This window comes from Camelina sativa, chromosome 9 (assembly GCF_000633955.1).
Source record: "Camelina sativa cultivar DH55 chromosome 9, Cs, whole genome shotgun sequence".
NCBI classification, from domain to species: Eukaryota; Viridiplantae; Streptophyta; class Magnoliopsida; order Brassicales; family Brassicaceae; genus Camelina; species Camelina sativa.
In genome coordinates, this window is record NC_025693.1 from 22,813,732 (window position 1) to 22,838,132 (window position 24,401).

General features: G+C 36.9%; 7 protein-coding genes, 1 long non-coding RNA gene and 1 pseudogene across 11 annotated transcripts; 8 read left to right on the top strand and 1 right to left on the bottom strand.

The window, feature by feature from the left end:
• Nucleotides 808–3,622, top strand: LOC104711817 (purple acid phosphatase 22-like). The gene is made up of 6 exons (XM_010428587.1): nt 808–977; nt 1,245–1,536; nt 1,761–2,152; nt 2,437–2,610; nt 2,736–2,818; nt 3,181–3,622. Exons 1-6 carry the CDS (start codon nt 876–878, stop codon nt 3,386–3,388), a joined length of 1,251 nt encoding a protein of 416 aa, XP_010426889.1. The 5' UTR covers nt 808–875; the 3' UTR covers nt 3,389–3,622.
• On the top strand, nt 6,015–7,469 carry LOC104715599 (F-box/FBD/LRR-repeat protein At3g52680-like). The gene is made up of 3 exons (XM_019230367.1): nt 6,015–6,866; nt 6,943–7,077; nt 7,182–7,469. The coding sequence occupies exons 1-3, from the start codon at nt 6,036–6,038 to the stop codon at nt 7,467–7,469; spliced, it is 1,254 nt and encodes a 417-aa protein (XP_019085912.1). The 5' UTR covers nt 6,015–6,035.
• LOC104715600 lies at nt 8,920–9,550 on the bottom strand. Its single transcript, XM_010432993.1, has 2 exons — nt 9,308–9,550; nt 8,920–9,186 (listed from the first exon to the last, which is right to left on the bottom strand). Exons 1-2 carry the CDS (start codon nt 9,548–9,550, stop codon nt 8,920–8,922), a joined length of 510 nt encoding a protein of 169 aa, XP_010431295.1.
• Nucleotides 10,563–12,696, top strand: LOC104711818. Of its 4 annotated transcripts, none has more exons than XR_755390.2 (4): nt 10,563–10,998; nt 11,083–11,924; nt 12,004–12,203; nt 12,366–12,696. It is a non-coding gene; the product is annotated as an uncharacterized LOC104711818 (long non-coding RNA). The 4 variants fall into 4 exon arrangements; XR_755388.2 differs by having other exon boundaries at nt 11,083–11,148; nt 11,758–12,203; XR_755389.2 differs by having other exon boundaries at nt 11,083–11,148; nt 11,763–12,203.
• On the top strand, nt 13,002–14,886 carry LOC104715601 (F-box/FBD/LRR-repeat protein At3g52680-like). The gene is made up of 4 exons (XM_010432994.2): nt 13,002–13,202; nt 13,321–14,215; nt 14,297–14,431; nt 14,534–14,886. The coding sequence occupies exons 1-4, from the start codon at nt 13,192–13,194 to the stop codon at nt 14,864–14,866; spliced, it is 1,374 nt and encodes a 457-aa protein (XP_010431296.1). The 5' UTR covers nt 13,002–13,191; the 3' UTR covers nt 14,867–14,886.
• Nucleotides 17,221–18,214, top strand: LOC109126471 (F-box/FBD/LRR-repeat protein At3g51530-like). The gene is made up of 3 exons (XM_019230034.1): nt 17,221–17,231; nt 17,335–17,475; nt 17,536–18,214. Exons 1-3 carry the CDS (start codon nt 17,221–17,223, stop codon nt 18,212–18,214), a joined length of 831 nt encoding a protein of 276 aa, XP_019085579.1.
• On the top strand, nt 18,654–19,971 carry LOC104715602 (annotated as a pseudogene).
• LOC104715603 (F-box/FBD/LRR-repeat protein At3g52680-like) lies at nt 20,366–22,211 on the top strand. The gene is made up of 5 exons (XM_019230035.1): nt 20,366–20,429; nt 20,496–20,577; nt 20,692–21,556; nt 21,643–21,777; nt 21,885–22,211. The coding sequence occupies exons 1-5, from the start codon at nt 20,366–20,368 to the stop codon at nt 22,209–22,211; spliced, it is 1,473 nt and encodes a 490-aa protein (XP_019085580.1).
• On the top strand, nt 22,372–23,778 carry LOC104711820. The gene has a single exon (XM_010428588.2). The coding sequence runs from the start codon at nt 22,496–22,498 to the stop codon at nt 23,354–23,356; it is 861 nt and encodes a 286-aa protein (XP_010426890.1). The 5' UTR covers nt 22,372–22,495; the 3' UTR covers nt 23,357–23,778.

The window sequence follows — 24,401 nt, forward strand, 5'->3', positions numbered from 1 at the left end:
CAATCTCAAATGGAAAAGTTGACTGTATTTCCGTCTGCAGCTCTGGTGATATCCCAGCCATAAATAGAGTGGACTTTTCTAAACTGATTTTCAGTCCTGAAATACAAGCGAACTCATCAAAAATCTCTATGATTCCTTCTACTGATCGTTTAGTACCCTCCACAAAAACCATGAGGTCGTCTGCGAAGTAAAGATGGGTGAGAAGTAAATTATGACATCGAGGATGATAGCCAAATTTACCCTCGGTTGCGGCCTTATTGATCAGATGGGAAAGGATGATAGCCAAACAATGGACTTTTTTACTTTCGTATTTATTAATACTTTACTAGATATTGTGTTTCATTTTATATCTTCTACCGTTCAACGCAAAGTTTTATACTGTGTTGCAAAATTACTGAAAATCCTAACGTATATAATTTCTTCGATCGGCAAAGTTTATCTGCTAATTACTGTCTTAACGATCAGAATTATTTGCCCTATCGATAAAATGTTCATACGCAGACATACGGATCCACGGATCGGACGACATTATACATCTTAAAACCTTTATTTAAAGCATCTCATCTTTGTTTAATTATTTTCTTGGGTCCAATTCTTTAAGGTTAAGTAAACCTTTCAAGCATTGACTTTACCATTATTCTTCGTTAAATAATACACCAAATACATAAAAGAAAGCTGCAAGCAAAACTCACAAATAGTATATAATATATAGTATATAGTAAGATATTTTGGATTAAATATAAAAAGGGAAATGAAGTAAGTTGACACGATGGTTAACGAGATGTATAAAAGTATAGACACACCTGAAAACGTCCACCGATCTCTTCAATATTAATCAACTCTTCTTCACCAAACTTAACCTCTTTCAAACATTAATGAAGATGAAACTTCTTGGTCTCTTTCTTTGTGTAACTCTCTTGTTCCTTTGTCCGTTCATATCTCAAGCTGATGACGACTCCAAATCTGATCCACAACAGGTTCTTTGATTTAACTCTCTTTCTCTATATATTTTCAATTCAAAAGTATTCCCTGTTTTATTAATTTCTTATACTTTCATCTTCGGTTTGTTATGGAATGTAAGATGTACAGTATAGTCCTTAATTAAGGACAATGTATTTGTATTCAGGTAGATTGAATGATGGATATCTTTGATCTCCTTAGTTATGTTCTTAAATCTATCACATATATATTCATGTTACATTCTGTTACTAATCTACATATAAGTTATATTTGATAAATTAAAGGTGCACGTATCATTGGCGGGTAAGGACTACATGAGAGTAACATTCATAACAGAAGACGAGAAGGTGGATTCGGTGGTGGAATACGGTAAACAACCAGGAAAGTACGACGGAAAAGCCACCGGAGAAAGCACTTCTTACGGATACCTTTTCTACAATTCCGGAAAAATCCACCACGTCAAGATCGGACCTCTCCAATCCAACACCATTTACTACTATCGTTGTGGTGGCAACGGTCCTGAATTTTCTTTTAAGACTCCTCCGTCAACTTTTCCGGTCGAGTTCGCAATCGTAGGTAACCTACTTCAAAGACTTTTTCTTTTATGTTCATCATCTTTCTTTTATGATTTGTTGAGTTGAATCTAACGCACAAAACACTCAATCCATGAACAAGTTGGGTTGGATCGGATTATTTTCACGACACTATTCTATATGTTGGGGTTCTGGTTCAAACGGGTTAATTATGGACCAAATTTTCATGTCAAATTAATGAAAGATATTTTTGATGAAATATTGAAGGTGACCTAGGCCAAACCGAATCGACAGATGCAACATTATCTCAGATAAAGAGTCAAGACTACGACGTCTTTCTACTTCCTGGCGACCTCTCCTACGCTGGCAATCGTTACTACTCACGTCAGTCACTTTGGGACTCTTTTGGTAGCTTGGTGGAGCCACTCGCGAGCAAGCGTCCTTGGATGGTTACTGAAGGAAACCACGAGAAGGAAGTCTATCTAGGCTTCACGTCATACAATGCTCGGTGGAAAATGCCGTACGCTGAGAGCCTCTCTGACTCCAACCTGTACTACTCTTTTGATGTAGCCGGTGTCCACACGGTTATGCTCGGTTCTTACACCAAATTTGACTCTGATTCCGATCAGTATCAATGGCTCGAGGCCAATTTAGCGAAGGTTAGTTTGTCGATATTAAGTTGGAAAAATGCTTAACACATAATAATTTCATCCCTTTCACACAAAAATGCCGGGTAGATATTTTTTATATAAAAACATAAGTTGGAATTATTTGAAGTTTTTTTTTTGGTTTTTAGTAAATAAATTTGACATGAAGAAAAAAGCCGAATTTTTTTTACACAATAAGGGACCCATAATTATAAAATGTTACGTAGTTAAAAATTTCTATAAATTCTTGACAATTAACTGGGTTCTTTTTCTTTCTATTTTTGTATTGTAAAAAGGTTGACCGTAAAACGACCCCGTGGGTGATAGTGTTGATGCACGCCCCGTGGTACAACACGAACGAGGCACATAAAGGTGAGGGAGAGAGCATGAGGGAAGCTATGGAGTCTTTGCTCTATAGTGCTCGAGTCGACGTCGTCTTTTCCGGCCATGTTCATGGCTACGAACGTTTCGTAAGTCCTCAATCTTCGTTAGTCACAATATATTATTTTCCTATTTTAAGACTTCATTAAAGTCATTGTTAATGTATCATTTAAGGGTTAATTGATGTCGAATTGTGAATTTGTGATTAATGCAGAAACGTGTATATAACAACAAGGCCGACTCATGTGGGCCTATATACATCACCATCGGTGGCGGAGGCAGAAGCCTTGCACCACCGTAAGTCACCTCTCATTATATATCTAAATATTAATGGAAACAGAACTAAGTAAACAAATGAAATAGTCTGAATGATTTGTATTCTTCGATCAAAGAAGAACAATGACTTTTTATACAACCCTTACAACCACAACAGAGAAAAACTATATAAGGAGCTTAACTCCGAAAGAAACTGCAACTAGAAATACTTATTCAAACTACTAAAACCTCGCTTGATTTATTCTACTTTAGACTTTGTCAAACATCCAACAAATATAGTTTCATACTTTCCCACCAAACCAAAGGTTTTTGTTTTAATAAGTTTGATTATTTAAAATGAATTTATCAATATGTTTCTTGTTTTCATATAACTTGAATTACAGGTATAAGAAGCATCATTCAAAATTATCAGAATATCGCGAATCAAGTTTCGGACATGGGAGACTGAAGGTTATTGACGGGAAACGAGCACATTGGTCGTGGCATAGAAACACTGACTCGAACTCACGTCCTGGTGATGAAATCTGGCTTGATAGTCTTAGCACATCATCGCCATGTTGGCCTTCGAGTCATTCCAAAGATGAGCTATAAATCATCATATACCAAAAATAAACATTTTAGACTTCTTCTGTTCATTGGATCGCTTGTAGAAAAGTAAGGAACTACAAGTATGAAGAATAAAGTCCTTCAGAACCTGGCAACTACTCTGCATTTTTTTGACGTTTAATTTCTTGTTTTGAATAAGTCCTCCTTGTTTATAGGAGAAGACTAGTTGCATGTTATCTAAGCTAGCTCCTTTTATCCTCTGTTTCAAAACAGAGTGGGTGCAGAACACTAAACCGCCTAACGAGCTTCGCACGTGAGCCTCCACGTGGGACTAAGAGCCTCGCGTGTACCAGAGTCTTCATCTATTTTATTAGACCTGAAACCTTCTGAGCTAACTAGAGTGTTTGATAGATACACATGTTGAACTGTTGATGGCTTGTGTGTTACTCTGCAAAAATCCTTGTTCTTCTGCTTCAATCAGTCGTCACTCTTGAAGCTTCGTTTTCAACTGTGAATCCAAATGATTGATTTCAAGTGAATCATAAACTAACAAACATCAATATAAGCAACCAAATCATTCTCGAATATATTATCCAACATCTTGCTGCATCTCGCTATTGGGTCATTTGGCTCTGAACATAGGAACTATAATAAACAGCTAAGCATATCATCAAAATAAACTTAAAAACGCCTGTGGACTGGGATGTAATATAAACCCATTAAAATCCAAATATCAAATCTTCATTTCAATTGAATAATTTCTTCATATCAATATTGAAATAAAAGTGCATGACCTTTTGTCCTTTTTCTACCCTAAGACTCGTGACAAACGGAATGAAAAGACTGAAAATGAAAGGGGACAGAGATGAGGCATCCAGAGGAGAGGATACATGCATGATAGATTGTAAACAAAACCCCTCATCTGCTGCTCTTACAAAACCCCATTTAGAAAGGAAAGTCAAAGAAACCAGACTTGAGAACCAAAGAGTGTACTGTACAAAAGTCAAAATCCTTGTGAGATATCATTAGACTCTGCTTCTAGGAAGAGTCATCCACTCAACCTTAATTTTCTCATGTGTCTGCTGAAGCTTTCGTAGCCCTTTTCCGCTTGCTACAAAGAGTCTTAGTCTTAATTAGTTTCACAATTGTCTCTGTTAGTTTATAAAGCAATTTGCTCTTGGTGGTGTAGTACTAGTGTGTAACCTTCTCTTAATCTTCTCAAGTGACATTTGGCATTAACATTGTTGGTAGCTATTTTGGGAATATGTGCAAAACTCAGCATTTTATCAACCTCTTGTAAGTGTAAACTACCATTTTCTGATCATCAAGACAAAGTGTAGATTGCAGTTGCATTCTTGTTTTTATAGCACCCGAGATGTTTTTGCAGGTGGTTGCGGGTAGAGTGTTTGAGCTACTCTTTGCTACTTTTATTTTCGATTATTTGTTTTGGTAAGTTGATTACAGCCTAATTGAGGTTGTCTCAATCTTAGTCTTAGACTCTTAGTTCACATTTGTCTCTCTTAGTTTATGAATTAGGTTTCGGTGGTGTAGTATTAGTCTGTAACCCTCCATGATTTCTCTCAGTGTTAGAAAATCTGAAGTGACTGTAAGAATGATTATATAAGTTTCTACCTTTTACATTTTTCAGTTGAAATATTTATCTAGGCATGTGGTTCCTTATTAAGATTATATATAGAACCACAAAGAGTTTCAAGTAATTTCTCCTAGAAAGAATGTGATTGCTCTTTAATCACTATCAGTGACCTTAACTTTTAAACTCCTTTGTTCTGGTTTGGTTTTAACTTGCTTCTTCAAAACAAACGCTTTTGATTTCTTCGTTCTAATCTTATTTATTTCTTGTGATATGTAGTTTGGAATACAGTTTTGAGTCATGGGTTTTTCAAAGGGCTAACAAACAAAACATATCTTTAAGAAGAACCTAAAATATATGGAGTAAGCCTCCTCCAGTGGTCGTTGGTGCGAAGTTGTTTGCTTCATGCTATTGGTATGATCCTTTTTCTTCTTCTCTAGTTTATGGCTTATATCATGCTGTTGATATAAAGAGAACAAAGAGACAAGGTTCAATGTGCAGATGACTACAAGGAGATCTGAGCAGAGTACCTTAGACCTTGTCTCCTGAAGAATTTTTCCTTCTTATTGGACCAAAATAGAATATGAACATTTATTTTCCCATAGGCTATTAAGAACCGTAGGATGCAATTTTTTTTCTTTTTAAAAAAAAAAAAAAAAAGAAAACTGCTGATAACTGCAACCCCTAAAACTAATTTTTTCCTAAATTTTCTAATTTTTTTTCGTCTGCAAACTGTTTATCTCTCTCGAATCGATCTAATAACAAATCAATCACAAAGTGTAATCAAAATATATATAACTTAAAGACAGTTTCGAAAAGTAATTATATTGGGTCTCTCGATTACACTGCGTTTGGGTTTGGAGCGTTTTTGACACTGGGAACTGGGAAGGCATAAATCTGAAAGAGGTTTCGCTAAACTACTAAATTGTCGTCTCTTATCTTATCAACGACAATGGAACGCTGGTATGTTTCTCTGTTTCTGGCGCAAATCGTTCTATATAGTTTCTTTAACTGCAAGCTAACTCTAATTCTAAAGCCCTAATTCTTAATCTTTGTCTTCTTTTGGTGTTTGTTGGTGAAAGTTTGAGAATTCGAGTTGTTATGGGAAAAGACAGGATCAGTGAGTTGCCTGAAGACTTGCTTCTAAAGATACTGTCTTCCCTTCCAACAAAAACTGTCATAGCCACAAGTGTTTTGTCTAAACGATGGCTGTCTCTATGGAAGTTGGTACCGAAACTCGAGTTCAACTCTGAGAATTCGAGAACTGCAGAGAATATTGGCAGGTCTTTGCTTTTACATAAAGCTCCAGTTCTAGAGAGTTTGCATCTCACAGGTTTATGTGATGATATAGATGTAGGACTATGGGCTGGAATTGCATTTGCACGAAATGTGCGTGAGTTCGTACTCCAAGTTTGGATTTCCTTTTCCCTGCCAGTCCGATTTCCGAGTAGCCTGCTTTTCTGTGATACACTTGATACCTTGAAACTCAAGAATCCTCCGATTCAGATTGATCTTCCTTCTCCAGTTTCTATGAAGTCTCTTAGAACTCTTCACCTTGACTCTGTGACGTACAAAAACGATGAATCCATTTGTAACCTTTTATCTGGCTGCCCTAATCTTGAAGATTTGCTCGTGCATCGAGCTTGCCCTATTAATTATGTAAAGAATTTTATTATTGTGGTTCCATCTTTGAAGAGACTATGGCTTCGTGATCGCATAAGTGGACAAGATATTGGGGGCTATGTGATAAACGCTCCTTCTTTGAAATACTTGCAAATTGAAAAGTTAAAAAGTTATGAGCATTGTCTGATTGAGGATGCGCCAGAGCTAGTTGAGGCAAATATTAGCAACATTTCTAAGATAGTCAATGAGAAGATTATGGGATCACTCAAGTCAGCCAAGCGTCTTTCCTTGGACTTATCACCTTTGAAGGTAAACAACTATGCTTTCAAGTTTAAACTTATTTGTTATTTATGTATAGCTTTAATAATATGATCTTTATGTATAGATTAAGTGTCCTGCTGGAGTGATTTTCTATCAGCTGATATATCTAGAGATGTATACACATAAAGCGGAGTGGTGGAATCTACTTACGATCATGCTCGAGAGCTCTCCTAAACTACAAGTCCTCAAGCTCATTGATGTAAGTTATTTCATTATCGGTAGTCGGCCTAGATATATATTTGAAGGTCTCTAATAGTAATATACAATATTGCATTCCCCTTTGCCGCATGTTTGTCTCATTAGCAAAAACAGGATTTTAGTAAAGATGGTGTGGTTGGCGGGAAATGGAAGAAGCCAAAGCGGGTTCCTAAGTGTTTATTGTCCCACCTTGAGACATTTGTCTGGAAAAAATATGATTGGAGAAGAGAAGAAGAGAAAGGGGTGGCTACATACATTCTAAGGAATGCAAGATGTCTGAAGAAGGCAACTTTCTCCACAAGACCCATTGACTGGAAAGAGAAGCTTCAAATGCTCAATGAGATGAATGGTGTGGTCAAGGCTTCAGATTCATGCCACCTTGTGTTTGAATAATCTTATATGTATTTTAACTCTTCTAGTAACATAGAGCTTTTACTGTATATTGTTACTTTAATTGCTTTAGAAGGGATTTAAACTGGTTTTGGATTTCAGGGTATGGTGGATTTTGTGAAAAGGACCAATAGTACATAAGACAAATGAAAAGGACCATATATTTCAGGCAGAACACAATATATTTAGCTAGAAATTAAACCCGTCTTTCATGTCAGAAATGGACTAGAATATGGTGTTACTTTAATTTGGTTAGGAGGATTTATGCTGGTTTTGGATGAGTAATATGTTTGAGCTTTAACTTAACGGGAATATGGATACAAATTCGAGCTTCAACCTTGGCCAAGATGGATATACACACGAGGTTGATGAGGAAGTACACATACCAATTTGGTGGTTTTACGGTCTGCGCTCTATCTCAGTAGTACTATATCTTGTTCTCTGCATTTTCATAAACGAACAGATCCATATGCCTTGGTAGGGACTCCTTGTAGAGTTCTAGCATCATTCATGGTCGTTACCTTCACTGTCCCAGTCAGCATTATCACATCTACAGCTAATCAGGTAGCTTAACTTGCATTATTTAAACCTGAAAACATGATTTGTTTTTTTGTCTGATTCCTCACTTATAAACTGTTGTGACAGACTCCCTGTCTAAATATTATTAGCACAGAATATCTCATGGGTGTGTTGTTACAGGGGAATCCAATAGCTAACGTCTGCTTTAAAACTTTTTTACATAAGCATGTCAGAAGCCAATTTTCATTTTCTTAACGGCTTGAACCTAGGCCATTACATGATAATGCTGCCAAGATATATGTTTTTAGTCCAGTTCATAGGAGCAGACTGCTCCGAGCAGAGCAGTGAACAGGGTACATATCAGTGGGCATGGTACTTGCTTAGAAACCATCTGCCAGAAAGAGTTACTTCCTACAAATTAAACAGTCCATGGAAATGTACAAGAGACAGACTTTCCTTTTAACGCATCAGTGATTTCAGGTCACTTTTATAGATTGCTCTTAGTATGTCCCAAGAGAATCTTTGGTCGTCAAGGAAACTACTCTGTAGTAAATTGGTTCTACTAAAGAAAACAAATGAATGAGTAGTAAGAGTACTAAGAAAACACTAATCAATAAGAGTATTAAAAACACGAATTAATGAGTAAGAGTACAAAGAGATGAAACACAAATACTAGAGGAAGTAACAATACAATGAATAGCAACATGAAGTTTTCTATATATTCCAATAGCTAAGAGTTGAAAACAAGAATCAGTGAATAAGAATAGGAAGAGAAATAGTAGACGAAGTAGAGCTAGAGTTGTAAACACGAATCAATGAATAAGAGTAGCTAGGAAGCATGAAACAGAACTAGTAGACATAGAGATGAATAGCAAGTTGGAACTTTTGTTGCTCATAGCTAGCTTCCAGCAGTAGATTCAGTGGAACCCTCAAGTCAATGTCCTCCTGTGGAGTTGGAGTCAACATCAAATACAACCTTCATGTAGGAATGGCCTACACTATCAACATCTTCTTCCACATATAGGACCTTGTTTTTATCATCAAGAGCCTTAAGTCCATCTGCTGTAGATATGTAGCAACCTCTTGGGAAACAACCATAAGCTCTTTGACACCCCAGCTTAGCCATTTCAGAATCTATGGTAAGAACAAGGTCACCTTTCACATCAATTCCCCAAAAGAAAGGAAGATGTGCATCACGATCCTATTTACAAAAAAAAAAAAAGAGAGATGAAACACAAGCATTCATTCAAGTATCATATAAGCAAGCAGCTTCAAATCAAATCGTAAGTATAGAGATGAAGATGGGACGTGTTTTATCTTACAGTAGTAGCAAAGAGCGTTTTCTTCAAGTTATCAAAGAGAAGGATCGTAAACTTTCCCTTGAGAGCTTTTACAAAGCTTAACCAATAAAACTCTCGTTGATCCTTTGAAAGCTTTGATTCTGGACCATCATTAACCCGCCTCTGTGATCTATAAGCCTCCAACACTATGGTAAGTTGATCAGTTTCCTTGTTGAAGTGGAAAGGAACAGCCAATTCGTTTATATTCTCAATGCTACCGCTCATTAGACAGAAGATATCGTCTTTTGCTTGGCAAAGTCTGCAAAAGGTAAGCCACAAAGAACAAAATCTTTAGTGAAGAACTTGTGAATCTTTCTTTGATACTGACTGACTGAGGAACTAAACAGCAAGGCGAGAAGGAGACAGATAGGAAAAGGAAAGAGTGAAACTGATGTACAAATTACAAAGTATACAACAGAGCAAGTAGAGAGAATTAGGAAGGTGAAACAAATCAATTTGAGATACTCTATCTATCCTAATCGCGCGATCTCAACAACATAACCTACAGTTCCATATCCCTAAATCATAGCGATCGATCTCTAACGAATCGAACCATCCAGAAATAGGAATTTTCATCTCAAACCACTCTACAAGTAATATAACCTCTAAGGAACCCTAAGCATACCATAAATGGCGATCTCTCTCAACAAAACAAACAAGACTAATCGAATCCTTCGTCGATTCGTACCATAAAACTCTCAAGTAAGCTTTTAAAATTAAAAAGCAGAAATCATCGATTGGGAGTGTAATCTTACTGAGGGATGATAGAATTCTTCTGATCCAGAGTAGTCGCAAGCATACACCATGGCTGAAGATCAATCATAAACGAATTTGGGATCAGGTAAGTAAGTGTAGTGTTTTGCCAGAGCATATTCCATGGCCGAAACGGAGTCAGCGGTGTACAGATTCATCGACGAGTTGTCCAGCTCTGGGAACGGCGCCACCTCCTTTGCAAAAACTGCGAGCATTTTTTTGTTTTTTTTCCTCCGAAGCTTCGAGAGAGAGATTTCAGAGAAAAAAAATAGAAAGAGGATGAAGTTGGGGAAGAGGAAGCTACTGACTGAGTGAAGAGAGAAGAAAGAGAAAAGAACCGGGAAAGAAAAATAAAGAAGAACAAATCGATTTTGGCCCTTCGCTGAGCTTTACGATTGTACCACGTGTCGTGTAGATATAGAGATGGGCGGTTACGATTGTTGTTGTAATGTTTGCTAAATTCTTCTTCCTCCCAGTCCAAGGCTTACTTTATTTACATATATTTTTCTTTTTTTTGTATTTTTTTTTTTGTTGAAACGGGAATACGGATCCTCTCTCGGGTCGGCTCGGGCGCTCGTTCTTCTTCTAATTTTTTTGGATCCGGTCTCGCATTTGTTCTTTTGTGATTTTTGGGAATTCCGAATTTGATCAGTTTTGTTAAAAAATTCGTATCCTGTGTTCCGCGAATTAGGTCTATGTGCTTGTTTTTTCTTCGTTTGTTTGGCCGTTTCCGGTGAAATTCTTCCCGGGAAAATGTAATTCACGGCGTCGTTTTATCAGTTTCAATGGTTAATTTGATTTTGATTTTAGTCTAAACTTTATTTCAATTCGTTTTGTTAATTTTAGGTCTAACTCTCTGCTACTTTTTTTTTATTTTATTTTTTCTCTGTGTTTGGTAACAAGATTAAATCCTAATTAAGGTTAGTCTTCGTTCACATTTGTGTCTCTTAGTTTTGGTGGTGTAGTACTAGTGTCAGTGTGTAACCTTCTCTGAATGTTCTCAGGTGAGATGACATATGTTACTGGGCACAGTTCTTCGGTTATCTTATACATGACCGGTACTGGAATTGGTATGTATATCATCAGTATTTTGTAGATCAAACTCATTTCATTTTCTATGTCTTGTTTGCTTCGTTGTGATAATTGGTTCGGAATACAGCTGAATCCTCTATCTATGAGCATCGATCTCAAGTATCAATTCTATTTTTTTCTTTCTTCTATTTCTAATCCCGGGCAGCATCATTGCTTTTCAGTTTGCTTTATGTACATATCAGAGTAGCAGAATTTAATTATGCTATCTCCAGTGTTTATGATGATGCAGGATGGTTCCTTGAGTCAGTCTATGATTCTTTACCAATATTTCTATTCAGACATTTCGATTATCTTACGACTCCTGCTTCTTGGAATTCTGAGCATCTCTGTATCTTGTTTTAGTCTTGCAATAGTTCTTTATAAATCCTAGTTAGTTATATACATTGGACTACTTTTGTTGGACAAGGATTGGGCTTCATTTTTTAGGTTAGCAGTGACGCTTGTAACTGTGAGCTTGAACACAAACAGGACATACTTGAAGTTTTTCTTATTGACAGTATCTTCTTGGCATGTAAAGAGTTATACTTGGGAAGCAATATATGTATTGAATGTTTGATCAGTCTATGATTGGATTGTCTTCTCTCTAGTGCAGGGGCTGGTGGCTTTTGCACAACAAAGTAGAACTAACAGCTCCTGCTATTGTAGCCAAATTTACCTACCTTGTCTTCTTGATAGGGTGACTTTTTTGAGTCATGGGTTTTCTGAGGGGCTGACAAACAAACAATATCTTTGAGAAGAACCCAAAATATATGGGGTAAGCGAGCCTCCACTGGTCGTTGGTGGAAACTTGTTTGCTTCATGCTATTGCTATGATCCTTTTTCTTCTTGTCTAGTTTCTTGCTTGGTTATGCCCGCCTCTGTCTTTGATTGTTTATTATCTTGCCATCTTGGGAATGGTAAAGCGAATTCCGCAATGATACGCTTTCAGTAACTTATTGGGGAATGACAATGCACTGTAATCAGCTTGGCGACTTGATGCTTGCTCAGTTCCTCTCTCTCTCTTTTCGTTTGCTCAGTTACCTTATTCAATAAGGTAACTTCTTCTGCTTTTGTCCATGTTCGTGTAGAAAGTAATACCAATGTTTAAACCTGATAGTGCTGGGATTCTCTCCCTTTTAAGTCCAGCGTGTATCACTATTTGATGATCATTAAATTTCTGGGATGTTTTATGATGTTGTCTTTTGTATATTTTCAGTTCTCCAGTTCCTCCCTACCCGTTATACCTCCTGACACCGTTGGTATGGAGAGAATGAAGAGACGAGGTTTGATGTGCAGAGTACCTTAAACTTGTCGCCTGGAGAATACTTCCCTATGTCCCCAAGTCATGCATCCTCTTTTACGTTATTTTTTTTTTTCATCTTCCTGTTTCAATGTGACATAAGAAATGAAAATTCCATTATAGCTAGCTTTTAGCAGTACGTATTAGATTGAGATACTTGTTATTAGTATTTGACATTGATATCAAAATCTTGTGATTTATCTGGACGAGAATATCGACATAATAACATTACAAAACTATTACATCAGCGTTTGAACTTACCCCATATTATATCATAGTGTTTTTCAGAAGAAAAACAATTTTCTTTTAATGTAAATAAATGTCACTATATTACTACGTAAACTGGAAAATAAAATATATTACCAAAATGGAAAAGAATCGCAAAACAGAATATGAACATTTGTTTTCCTCTAGATAGCTTTATAGGATGCAATGTATTTTCCTATTAAAAGAAAAAAAAAAAAAAAGAAACTGCTGATAATATCTGCAACCCCTAAAACTAATTCTATTCCTAATTTATTTTTATTTTCGTCGTTTTTGCATTGGGCAAACTGGTCCTCTCTCGAATCACCGATCTGATAAGAAATCAATCACGAAGTGTAATCAAAATATCTAGCTTAAAGCCAGATTCTAGCCAGACTGATTGCAGCGGTAACTCGACAGCAGCGAACTGGGAAGGCATAAATCTGAAAGAGGCTTTGATAATGAACTAAATTGTCGTCTCTTCACACTATCAACGACAATGAAAAGATGGTATGTTTCTCTGTTTCGACACAAATCGTCCTATATAGTTTCTTTATCTACAAGCAAGCTCTAATTCTAAAGCCCTAATTCTTAAAATTTGTCTTCTTTTGGATTTTGTTGGTGAAAGTTTGAGAATTCGAGTTGTTATGGGTAAAGACAGGATTACTGAGTTGCCTGAAGAGTTGCTTCTACAGATATTGTCTTTACCTCCAACAAAAACTGTTATAACCACGAGTGTTTTGTCTAAACGATGGCGGTCTCTTTGGAAGCTGGTGCCGAAACTCAAGTTTGAATCTGACAATCAGGAGGATATAGCGAAATTCTCAGAGAATGTTGGCAGGTTTTTGCTTTCACACAAACCTCCGGTTTTGGAGAGTTTGCATATCAAAGTTATTGATAAGAATAAAGAAACTAGATGTAGTATAGATGTTGGAGTTTGGGTTGGAATTGCGATTGTACGCCATGTGCGTGAGTTGGTGCTCGATCTTTTTTTACTTAACTATTCAGTCAGATTTCCAAGTAGTGTGTTTTCCTGTGATACACTTGAGACCTTGAAACTCAAGTGTTCGGTTCTTGCAGATGTTCCTTCTACAGTTTGTATGAAGTCCCTGAGAACTCTGCACCTTGTTTCTGTGGGTTTTAAAGACAATGAATCTGTTCGTAACCTTATATCTGGCTGTCCTAATCTTGAAGATCTGCTCATACATCGAGCTACCCGTTGTAAGGTGCTGACTTTGGTTATTGCAGCGCCATCTTTAAAGAGACTATCCATTCACCGTAAGAGACTATCCATTCACCGTAAAATTGGTGGACAAAAAGAGGCTGGTGGCTATGTGATAAACGCTCCTTCTTTGGAATACTTGAAAATTAGAAGGTTTAATCATTGTGAGTGTTGTCTGATTGAGAATGCGCCAGTGTTAGTCAAGGCAACTATTAGTAACGTTTCTTACATCGGTAATGAGAAGATTTTGGGATCTCTCAAGTCAGCCAAACGTCTTTCCTTGGACTTATCACCTTTGGAGGTAACAAACAACTATGCTTGCAATTTAACTTGTGTTTGTTTGTGTAGCTTCCATTATATAATATGATCTTTATGCATACAGATTAAGTGCCCTACCGGAGCTATCTTTTATCAGCTGGTATATCTAGAGATGTATACACGTGAAGCGGAGTGGTGGAATCTACTTATGTTCATGCTCGACATCTCTCCTAAACTACAAGTCCTCAAGCTCATTGATGTAAGGTCATTAGTACTCGGCTAGATATATATATCTGATGGTGTATCTTTCTCTCTTTTGATAGTAATATACATTAATTGTTACTTGTGTTTGTCTCATCAGCATGATAAGGATGATGCTAGTTATAACGATGATGTGGTTACTAGCGGGAAATGGAATGAGCCAAAGTACGTTCCTGAATGTTTGTCTTCTTGCCTCGAGACATTTGTGTGGATAAGATACGGTTTGGAAAGAGAAGAAGAGAAAGAAGTAGCTACATACATATTAAAGAACGCAGAACTCTTAAAGAAGGCAACCTTTTCAACTAGACCCATTGAATCTGAAGAGCTCAACAAGCTTGAAGAAAGACGCAAGTTGCTCCTCAACGAGTTGAGCAGAGTTAAAGCTTCAAATTCTTGTCACCTTGTATTTGACGGTGAATCAATAATCATATAAATTTACTATATTTTTTTATAGTCTGGGCTTCAAATTCATGTCACCTTGTGCTTGAATTGGAATGAGCGTATATATATATATTTGAATCTTCTTGTCACATAGTAGAACTTTCACTATAGGCTAGCTAGTTTTATTTGGTGTAACAAGGTTTATATTCGGTTTTGGAGTCCAATTTCCAAGTATGGTGCTTTGTCTGGCCGTTGGGAGATGAAAATTATGAATCTTATACATCATTATCTTGGGTTTTAAGGACGAGATTTAATGCATATTATTCAGTTAGTATTAGATATAACAAGAGAAAACGATCAGAACTATAGGAAGAACTGAGCTCTGAGAACAAGTGTTCGACAACATCGCTCGTAAATCTCTCTCTCTCAAGTCGCGCACACAGAGAACGTTAGGGATCAGATCGCACGAAAAACCTAGCTAGCTCCTGTCCTCTGTTTCAAAACAGAGTGGGTGCAGAACACCGAACCGCCTAACGACCTTCGCACGTGGGACTACTTAAGTACCTAAACTTAAGTCACAATCTAAGAGCCTCTCTGTCTATACCAGAGTCTTCATCTTTCCTATATATTAGACCTTTAACCTTCTGTAGTAACTAAAGTGTTTGATAGATACATACACATGTTGTTGAATTGTTGATGCCTTGTGCTACTCTGCAAATCTGAATCCTTGTTCTTCTCCTTCAATCAGTCTTCACTCTTGAAGCTTCGTTTTGAACTGTGAAACCAATTGATTTCAAGTGAATCATAAAGTGACACAAATCAATATAAGCAACCAAATCATTCTCGAATATATTATCCAACATCTTGCTGCATCTCACTATTGGATCATTGGCTCTGAACATAGGAATTATAATAAACAGCTAAGCATATCATCAAAATAAACTTAACACCGCCTGTGGACTGGGATAAAATCCAAATATCAAATCTTCATTTCAGTTGAATAATTTCTTCATATCAAATGAAATAAAAGTAATCATAAGCATGACCTGTTCTCCTTTTCCTACCCTGAGACTTGTGACAAACGGAATGAAAAGACTGAAAATGAAAGGGAACAGAGATGAGGCATCCAGAGGATACATGCATGATAGATTGTAAGCAAATTTATAAACTAACAGAGACAAATGTGACACTAATTAAGACTAAGATGAAAACAACCTCATTTTGTCGATGACGGGTTTTGTTTACAATCTATCATGCATGTATCCTCTGGATGCCTCATTTTTCTTGTGTTGGTCTCATCAACATAATCAAGATGTTGGTGAAAATGGAATTAACCTGAATAATTGTTGGGAAAGAGAAGAAGAGAAAGAAGTAGCTACATACATTCTAAAGAAGGCAAGACTGTTGAAGTAAGAGGCAACTTTCTCCACAAGAACCATTGAATCGAAAGAGCTCAAACAAGCTTAAAAACGACGTAAGATGCTCAACGAGTTGACTAGAGACTGAAAGCTTCAAATTCTTGTCATCTTGTATTTGATGGTGAATCAATAATCATATAAATTCAATTATTTAGCATCATCCTGTAAAACAATTCTCTCACCTTAATAAATTCTACTAATTACTAGTAATATTTTTAATTAAGAAATTAAATAAAAAGTCAACTAAATACTATAAATTAAATAAAACCCCGCTAGGACTCTGATGATCCTGAAACGGATCAGGTCAAAATTGAAATCGGATCCTTCGTTAGATTGTATGAAGTATATACTCCGTCCGTTTCAAAATATAAGATGTTTTGTGTGAAAGCACGCATATTAAGAAATAATCATTTTTAAAAAAATTCAAACAATCATAAACAATACTGCATAAAATAAATAATAAAAAAATATAATAGTAATCTAAAAGTTACTTAAAAATTTGAAAACATCTTATATTATGAAACAAAAAAAAATCTCTAAAACATCAACATCTGTATTATGAAACAGGAGGGAGTATTATTCAGATTAGATATTGTTGAATGTGTATATCGGACCAAAATGGAAAAGATTCATAAAATAGAATATGAACAATAATCGTTTTCCTAACCTATAGGATGCAATATTTGTTCCTCCAAAAAAAAAAAAGTAACCCCTAAAACTAATTTTTCCCAAATAATCAAAGAAAATATTTTTCATCTTTTTGCACTGGGAAAACTGTTGTCCTCTCTCGAATCGCTGATCTGATAAAAGATCAGCTGAAGCCAGATTAGAGCGGGGGTTGGGTCTCGTGAATAGTATTGCTAGGTAGACTGTGTTTGTGTTTGGAGCGTTATTGATTCGATAGCAGCACTGGGAAGGCATAATCACAAAGAGGCTTTGCTAATCTATTAAATTGTTGTCTCTTATATAATTCACTCTATCAACGACAATGAAACGATGGTATGTTTTTCTGTTTCGTTGCAAATATGGTTTCTTTAACTGCAAGCTAGCTATAAACCCTAATTCTTTATCTTTGTCTTCTTTTTGGTTTTGTTGGTGAAAGTTTGAGAAATCGAGTTGTTATGGGTAAAGACAGGATCGATGAGTTGCCTGAAGGGTTGCTTCTAAAAATACTGTCTTTACTTCCAACAAAAACTGTTATAACCACGAGTGTTTTGTCTAAACGATGGAGGTCCCTTTGGAAGTTGGTACCGAAACTCAAGTTCAACTCTAAGAATCTGAGAACTGCAGAGAATGTTGGCAGGTCATTGCTTTTACATAAAGCTCCAGTTCTAGAGAGTTTGCATCTCACAGTCACAGATTTATGTGATGATATAGATGTTGGACTATGGGCTGGGATTGCATTTGCACGCAATGTGCGTGAGTTCGTACTCCAAGTCTCGATTTCCTTATCCATTTCAATCCAGTTTCCGAGTTGCTTGTTTTTCTGTGATACACTTGAGACCTTGAAACTCAAGAATCCTCCGATTCATATAGATCTTCCTTCTCCGGTTTCTATGAAGTCTCTTAGAACTCTTCACCTTGACTCTGTGACGTACAAAGACGATGAATCTGTTTTTAACCTTTTATCCGGCTGCCCAAATCTTGAAGATTTGCTCATTCATCGAGGTTACCCTAATTGTGTTAAGAACTTTGTTATTGTGGTGCCATCTTTGAAGAGACTATCAATTAATGATTGCACTCGTGTACGGAAGGGGGGTTATGTGATAAACGCTCCTTCTTTGAAATACTTGCAAATTGAAAGGTTAAGTGGTTATGAGCGTTGTCTGATTGAGGATGCGCCAGAGCTAGTTGAGGCAAATATTAGGAACATTTCTACGATAGTCAATAAGAAGATTTTGGGATCTCTCAAGTCAGCCAAGCGTCTTTCATTGGACTTATCACCTTCGGGGGTAACAACTATAACTATGCTTGCCATTTAACTTTGTTGTTTATGAAGCTTTAATAATATGATGTTTAATTATGCATAGATTGACTCTCCCGCCGGAGTTATTTTTCATCAGCTGGTGTATTAGTACACGTAAAGTGCAGTGGTGGAATCTACTTAGTATCATGCTCCAGAGCTCTCCTAAACTACAAGTCCTCAAGCTCATTGATGTAAGTTATTTTCATTATTAGTACTTGCGGCTAGATATATTTGAATGTCTAAGTAATATACATTGCATTCCCCTTTGCCGCATGTTTGTCTCATTAGAAAAATCAAGATGTTGGTAAAGTTGGTGTGGCTATCAGAAAATGGAAGAAGCCAAAGCGTGTTCCTATATGTTTATCGTCATACCTTGAGACATTTGTGTGGACAAGATATGATTGGAGAAGTAAAGAAGAGAAAGAGGTGGCTACATACATTCTAAAGAACGCACGATGGNAGGTCCCTTTGGAAGTTGGTACCGAAACTCAAGTTCAACTCTAAGAATCTGAGAACTGCAGAGAATGTTGGCAGGTCATTGCTTTTACATAAAGCTCCAGTTCTAGAGAGTTTGCATCTCACAGTCACAGATTTATGTGATGATATAGATGTTGGACTATGGGCTGGGATTGCATTTGCACGCAATGTGCGTGAGTTCGTACTCCAAGTCTCGATTTCCTTATCCATTTCAATCCAGTTTCCGAGTTGCTTGTTTTTCTGTGATACACTTGAGACCTTGAAACTCAAGAATCCTCCGATTCATATAGATCTTCCTTCTCCGGTTTCTATGAAGTCTCTTAGAACTCTTCACCTTGACTCTGTGACGTACAAAGACGATGAATCTGTTTTTAACCTTTTATCCGGCTGCCCAAATCTTGAAGATTTGCTCATTCATCGAGGTTACCCTAATTGTGTTAAGAACTTTGTTATTGTGGTGCCATCTTTGAAGAGACTATCAATTAATGATTGCACTCGTGTACGGAAGGGGGGTTATGTGATAAACGCTCCTTCTTTGAAATACTTGCAAATTGAAAGGTTAAGTGGTTATGAGCGTTGTCTGATTGAGGATGCGCCAGAGCTAGTTGAGGCAAATATTAGGAACATTTCTACGATAGTCAATAAGAAGATTTTGGGATCTCTCAAGTCAGCCAAGCGTCTTTCATTGGACTTATCACCTTCGGGGGTAACAACTATAACTATGCTTGCCATTTAACTTTGTTGTTTATGAAGCTTTAATAATATGATGTTTAATTATGCATAGATTGACTCTCCCGCCGGAGTTATTTTTCATCAGCTGGTGTATTAGTACACGTAAAGTGCAGTGGTGGAATCTACTTAGTATCATGCTCCAGAGCTCTCCTAAACTACAAGTCCTCAAGCTCATTGATGTAAGTTATTTTCATTATTAGTACTTGCGGCTAGATATATTTGAATGTCTAAGTAATATACATTGCATTCCCCTTTGCCGCATGTTTGTCTCATTAGAAAAATCAAGATGTTGGTAAAGTTGGTGTGGCTATCAGAAAATGGAAGAAGCCAAAGCGTGTTCCTATATGTTTATCGTCATACCTTGAGACATTTGTGTGGACAAGATATGATTGGAGAAGTAAAGAAGAGAAAGAGGTGGCTACATACATTCTAAAGAACGCACGATGGTTGAAGAAGGCAACTTTCTCCACAAGACCCATTGAACCCGAAGAGAAGCTTGAAATGCTCAACGAGATGAATGGTGTGGTCAAGGCTTCAGATTCATGCCACCTTGTGTTTGAATAATCTTATATGTCTTTTAACTCTTTTAAGTAATGAAACATGAGAAGAGTCTCTAATGGGTTTATGCGGTGTAAGAATTACTTATACTTCTATTCTTGTTATTATTGTTTGGCATTAATTGATATCAAAATTTTGTGATTTATATTTCTGGTGGTGTTTTCAGCAGAAAAACAATGTCACTATAATTTTTATATACTACTTGCGGAAATTGGAAAATAATAATATACGACCGAATATATTTATTGAACAAATTGGAAAAAGCACCCAAAAATAAAATAAAAAAATATATACTGTGAATATTTGTTTTCTTTTTTAGGTTAGACAGAAACCGTAGGATGGAATTAATCATTTAGCAACCCCTAAAACATCATAGTTTAATAATATCTTTCAAATTGGTATGCATTGGGCAAATTGTTGTCAACCCTCGAATCGCCGATCTGATAACGAATCAGTCACAAAGTGTAAGCCAGATTCGAGCGGTAATTGAGTCTCTTGAGCATTACTACACTGCGTTTGGGTTTGGACAGTTTGGAGAGTCTTAGACACTGGGAAGATTCTGCCATACTACAAAATTGTCGTCTCTTCTCTATCAACGGCAATCGAAAGCTGGTATATTTCTCTGTTTCGACATAAACCCTTATATATTGTTTCTTTAACTGCAAGCTAGCTCAAAACCCTAATTCTAAATTTTTTTTGTCTTCTTTTGGTTTTTGTTTGTGAAAGTTTGAGAATTCGAGTTGTTATGGGTAAAGACAGGATCAGTGAGTTACCTGAGGAGTTGCTTCTACAGATATTGTCTTTACTTCCACCAAAAACTGTTATAACCACTAGTGTTTTGTCTAAACGATGGCGGTCTCTTTGGAAGTTGGTACCAAAACTAGAGTTTGATTCTGACAATTATCAGGAGGATATAGCGAAATTTTTAGAGAATGTTGGCAAGTTTTTGCTTTCACACAAAGCTCCGGTTTTGGAGAGTTTGCGTCTCAAAGTTACTGATAAGACTGAAGAAACTAGATGTGTTATAAATGTTGGAGTATGGGTTGGAATTGCGGTTGTACGCCATGTGCGTAAGTTGGTGCTCGATCTTTTTTTATTTAAAAGTTCAGTCAGATTTCCAACTAGTGTACTTTTCTCTGATACACTTGAGACCTTGCAACTCAAGTATTCGGTTCTTGTTGATGTTCCTTCTCGAGTTTGTATGAAGTCTCTCAGAACTTTGCACCTTTATCATGTGAGCTACAAAGACGGTGAATCAATCCGTAACCTTATATCTGGCTGTCCTAATCTTGAAGATTTGCTCATACAAGGAGGTACTTGTAAGGTTGTGCTGACTTTGCTTATTGAAGCGCCATCTTTAAAGAGACTATGGATTCACGGTCAAATTGGGGGACGAAAGACTATGATAAACGCTCCTTGTTTGGAGTACTTGGAAATGAAAGGGTTTAGTCATGGTGAGAGTTGTCTGATTGAGAATGCGCCAGTGTTAGTCAAGGCAACTATTAGTAACGTTTCTTATATCGTTAATGAGAATATTTTGGGATCTCTTAAGTCAGCCAAACGTCTTTCCTTGGACTTATCACCTTTAGAGGTAACAAACAACTATGCTTGCAATTTAACTTTGTGTTTGTTTCTGTAGCTTTCATAATATAACATGATCATCTTTATGCATAATAGATTAAGTGTCCTACTGGAGCTATCTTTTATCAGCTGGTATATCTAGAGATGTATACACGTGAAGCAGAGTGGTGGAATCTGCTTACGATCATGCTCGATAGCTCTCCTAAACTACAAGTCCTCAAACTCATTGATGTAAGATATATATCATTACGATCTGATGGTTGTCTTTCTCTCTTTTGGGGTTTTAAATATGAAGGTCTGATATTAATACACATTTTGCCTTGTGTTTGTCTCACCAGCATGATAAGGATGCTAGCAAAGATGATGTGGTTATTAGCGGGAAATGGAATGAGCCAAAGTACGTTCCTGAATGTTTGTCTTCTTGCCTCGAGACATTTGTGTGGATAAGATACGGTTGGGAAAGAGAAGAAGAGAAAGAAGTGGCTACATACATTCTAAAGAACGCAAGACTCTTAAAGAAGGCAACCTTTTTCACTACTATACCCATTGAATCGAAAGAGCTCAACAAGATTGAAGAAAGACGCAAGTTGCTCCTCAACGAGTTGAGCAGAGTGAAGAAAGCTTCAAATTCTTGTCAACTTGTATTTGACGATGAATCAATATAATCATATAAATTTATTTTACAAGTCTCTACTAATTAATTACTAGTAATATCTTTTTAGTTAAGAAAATTAAATAAAAAGTCAACTGAAATATAAATAAAATAAAATAAATATAAAATCAGATAAATCAGCAAATATATATATATATGGATATATATGGATCTTATTCTCTTGTATCAGCATACCTAAGTTCGTATCTATGAACCTTCTCTTCCCCTGAACCTACCTCTCAAAGCTTGTCTCTTTCTCTAACAAAGTCTTTTAGCTAAAGGCTCATCATCGATTCAATGCCACAAGTCGTTTCTTCAGTATGCGCCGGTGGCTCGGACCGGAAAATCTCATGCGAGACTCTCGCCGACGACAACAACAACGAAGACTCAACTCATGACCCGAAGATCCGACCCGTATCAATCGATTTCCCACCGGAATCTTACTCTTTGTCAAAAGAAGAACAGCTCGAGTGGCTTAACGACAACGCCTTCTTCGAACGCAAAGAATCACAAAAACGGAACTCACCTACTCCGAATCAGAATCCGAACCCTAATTCGAACTCGCAACGAGTCTCGCTCAAATCAAAGGCGTCGATCATCAGATTACCGAAACCACAGAAGACTTGTTTCAACGAAGCGAAGAAGCGGAGGAACTGCAGAATCGCCAGGACTCTGATGATCCCGAAACGGATCGGGTCGAGGTTGAAATCGGATCCTTCGTTATCGGAGCCTTCCTCCCCTAAGGTTTCTTGCATCGGAAGGGTGAGATCTAAACGCGACCGTAGCCGACGGATTCAGAGACAAAAATCCGGTTCATTTAAAGATAAACCGGTTCGGGTTAAGAAACCCGGGTTTTTCACTAGCTTCAGAGCTATCTTCAGAACCGGTGGCGGTTGCAAAGACGTATCTACCGCTGCGAGGGAAGCTCACGCGCCGCGTAAAGATGCCGTCGTACCCACTCCGGCGAGGGTTTCAGCTAGGAGATCGACGGATATCAGAGGAAGGCTTCCGCCGGAAGAAAGTTCACCGACGAGGAACAGTACCGGTTCGAGGAGATCATTAGACTGTGGCGGTGATGAACCGGTGTTACCTGGTTTAGGTGGGATGACACGGTTTACTTCGGGGAGAAGACCGGATTTGTTGGTTGACGTGGCGTGACGTGCGGCGTTTACGGTGGGGGATTGGCGGGGCCCAGCTTTGGAAAAACAAAACAAAGGATCGTGATTGGGTTTGGTTGGCCACGTGGGGTCCAGGAGCGTGTGTGTATATTTTTTGCAAAGTCGTTGGCGGTGATGACGTGGCGAGTGGTTTTAACTTTTTAACGGAGTTAGGAACACGGCACATATATTGTGAGAGCTTAAAACGCGGACGCTTTTTTTTTTTTTTGCGTTAAAAAAAGATTGCGTTTCAACTACTTTTCACCGTTTTGTTATTATCTTATTGGTGTTTTTTTTTCTTAAGTACTATTTTGATTTTGCAATTTAGTTTTTTGTTATTACTTACATAGGTTTTGTATATGTGCCTTTTGTTAGAGTGGAATAATTACAATGATACTTTGTGAACAGTCTCTTTAAGGAAGATTTTACTTCTCTTTTAAATTTATTTTTGTTCCTTTAATGTCACTTTCGTATTTTTTGATACCGTTGATTTTTGTTGTCGCAGTTTAAGTTTTAATTAAGGCAATTGAAATAGTGTTAGAATCTTGAAAACAATTTAAGAATGATAGAACATTGAAAGTGAATAGTGGGAACCATGAACACTTTAATTTCTTTTGACTTGTTCAGGTCGTGGCGAACTTAATATGATCCGTAGCTAGTGTCATTTATATATACTAGTATATGAGTAGTTCTTTCATTTTCAAGAAAAGACAGGTCATTATTCTTAGCCATCTTTGGTTTTTTTATAACATTATTAACGAATAGGAACAATTTGGAAAAGTCAGTCCTTCGAATTTGGCATTTCATTATTGGCCATCCATGATGTGGCCTTCGTAAAAAGGAACATAAGAATTCAGACTTGTAAGTTTTTGTTCATTTTCTGAAGAACCTTGTCGTGTGTTAATAATCATTAATATGAATATGTAGATTTTTCAGATTAGAACTTTAGCAAATGTTTTCAGCTATAGTACTTTGATTTAAAACATAGTACGTACATGTTCTGAAGATTATACTAGTATTGTGTTTCTAGCTAAAGATTATAAATA

Excerpts from the sequence above, each read along its gene's own strand:
- LOC109126471 (XM_019230034.1), top strand. Across the intron at positions 17,476-17,535 it reads CGATGGAGGTCCCTTTGGAA|GTCATTGCTTTTACATAAAG; the intron begins GTTGGTACCGAA and ends GAATGTTGGCAG.
- LOC104715603 (XM_019230035.1), top strand. The coding sequence starts at position 20,366 with ATGCATTGGGCAAATTGTTGTCAACCCTCGAATCGCCGATCTGATAAC. Across the intron at positions 21,557-21,642 it reads TGGACTTATCACCTTTAGAG|ATTAAGTGTCCTACTGGAGC; the intron begins GTAACAAACAAC and ends TATGCATAATAG. Across the intron at positions 21,778-21,884 it reads AAGTCCTCAAACTCATTGAT|CATGATAAGGATGCTAGCAA; the intron begins GTAAGATATATA and ends TTGTCTCACCAG.
- LOC104715599 (XM_019230367.1), top strand. The coding sequence starts at position 6,036 with ATGGGAAAAGACAGGATCAGTGAGTTGCCTGAAGACTTGCTTCTAAAG. Across the intron at positions 6,867-6,942 it reads TGGACTTATCACCTTTGAAG|ATTAAGTGTCCTGCTGGAGT; the intron begins GTAAACAACTAT and ends CTTTATGTATAG. Across the intron at positions 7,078-7,181 it reads AAGTCCTCAAGCTCATTGAT|CAAAAACAGGATTTTAGTAA; the intron begins GTAAGTTATTTC and ends TTGTCTCATTAG.
- LOC104711817 (XM_010428587.1), top strand. The coding sequence starts at position 876 with ATGAAGATGAAACTTCTTGGTCTCTTTCTTTGTGTAACTCTCTTGTTC. Across the intron at positions 2,153-2,436 it reads TCGAGGCCAATTTAGCGAAG|GTTGACCGTAAAACGACCCC; the intron begins GTTAGTTTGTCG and ends TATTGTAAAAAG. Across the intron at positions 2,611-2,735 it reads TTCATGGCTACGAACGTTTC|AAACGTGTATATAACAACAA; the intron begins GTAAGTCCTCAA and ends TGATTAATGCAG.
- LOC104711820 (XM_010428588.2), top strand. The coding sequence starts at position 22,496 with ATGCCACAAGTCGTTTCTTCAGTATGCGCCGGTGGCTCGGACCGGAAA.
- LOC104715600 (XM_010432993.1), bottom strand. The coding sequence starts at position 9,550 with ATGAGCGGTAGCATTGAGAATATAAACGAATTGGCTGTTCCTTTCCAC. Across the intron at positions 9,187-9,307 it reads AAACGCTCTTTGCTACTACT|GATCGTGATGCACATCTTCC; the intron begins GTAAGATAAAAC and ends TTTTGTAAATAG.
- LOC104715601 (XM_010432994.2), top strand. Across the intron at positions 14,216-14,296 it reads TGGACTTATCACCTTTGGAG|ATTAAGTGCCCTACCGGAGC; the intron begins GTAACAAACAAC and ends TTATGCATACAG. Across the intron at positions 14,432-14,533 it reads AAGTCCTCAAGCTCATTGAT|CATGATAAGGATGATGCTAG; the intron begins GTAAGGTCATTA and ends TTGTCTCATCAG.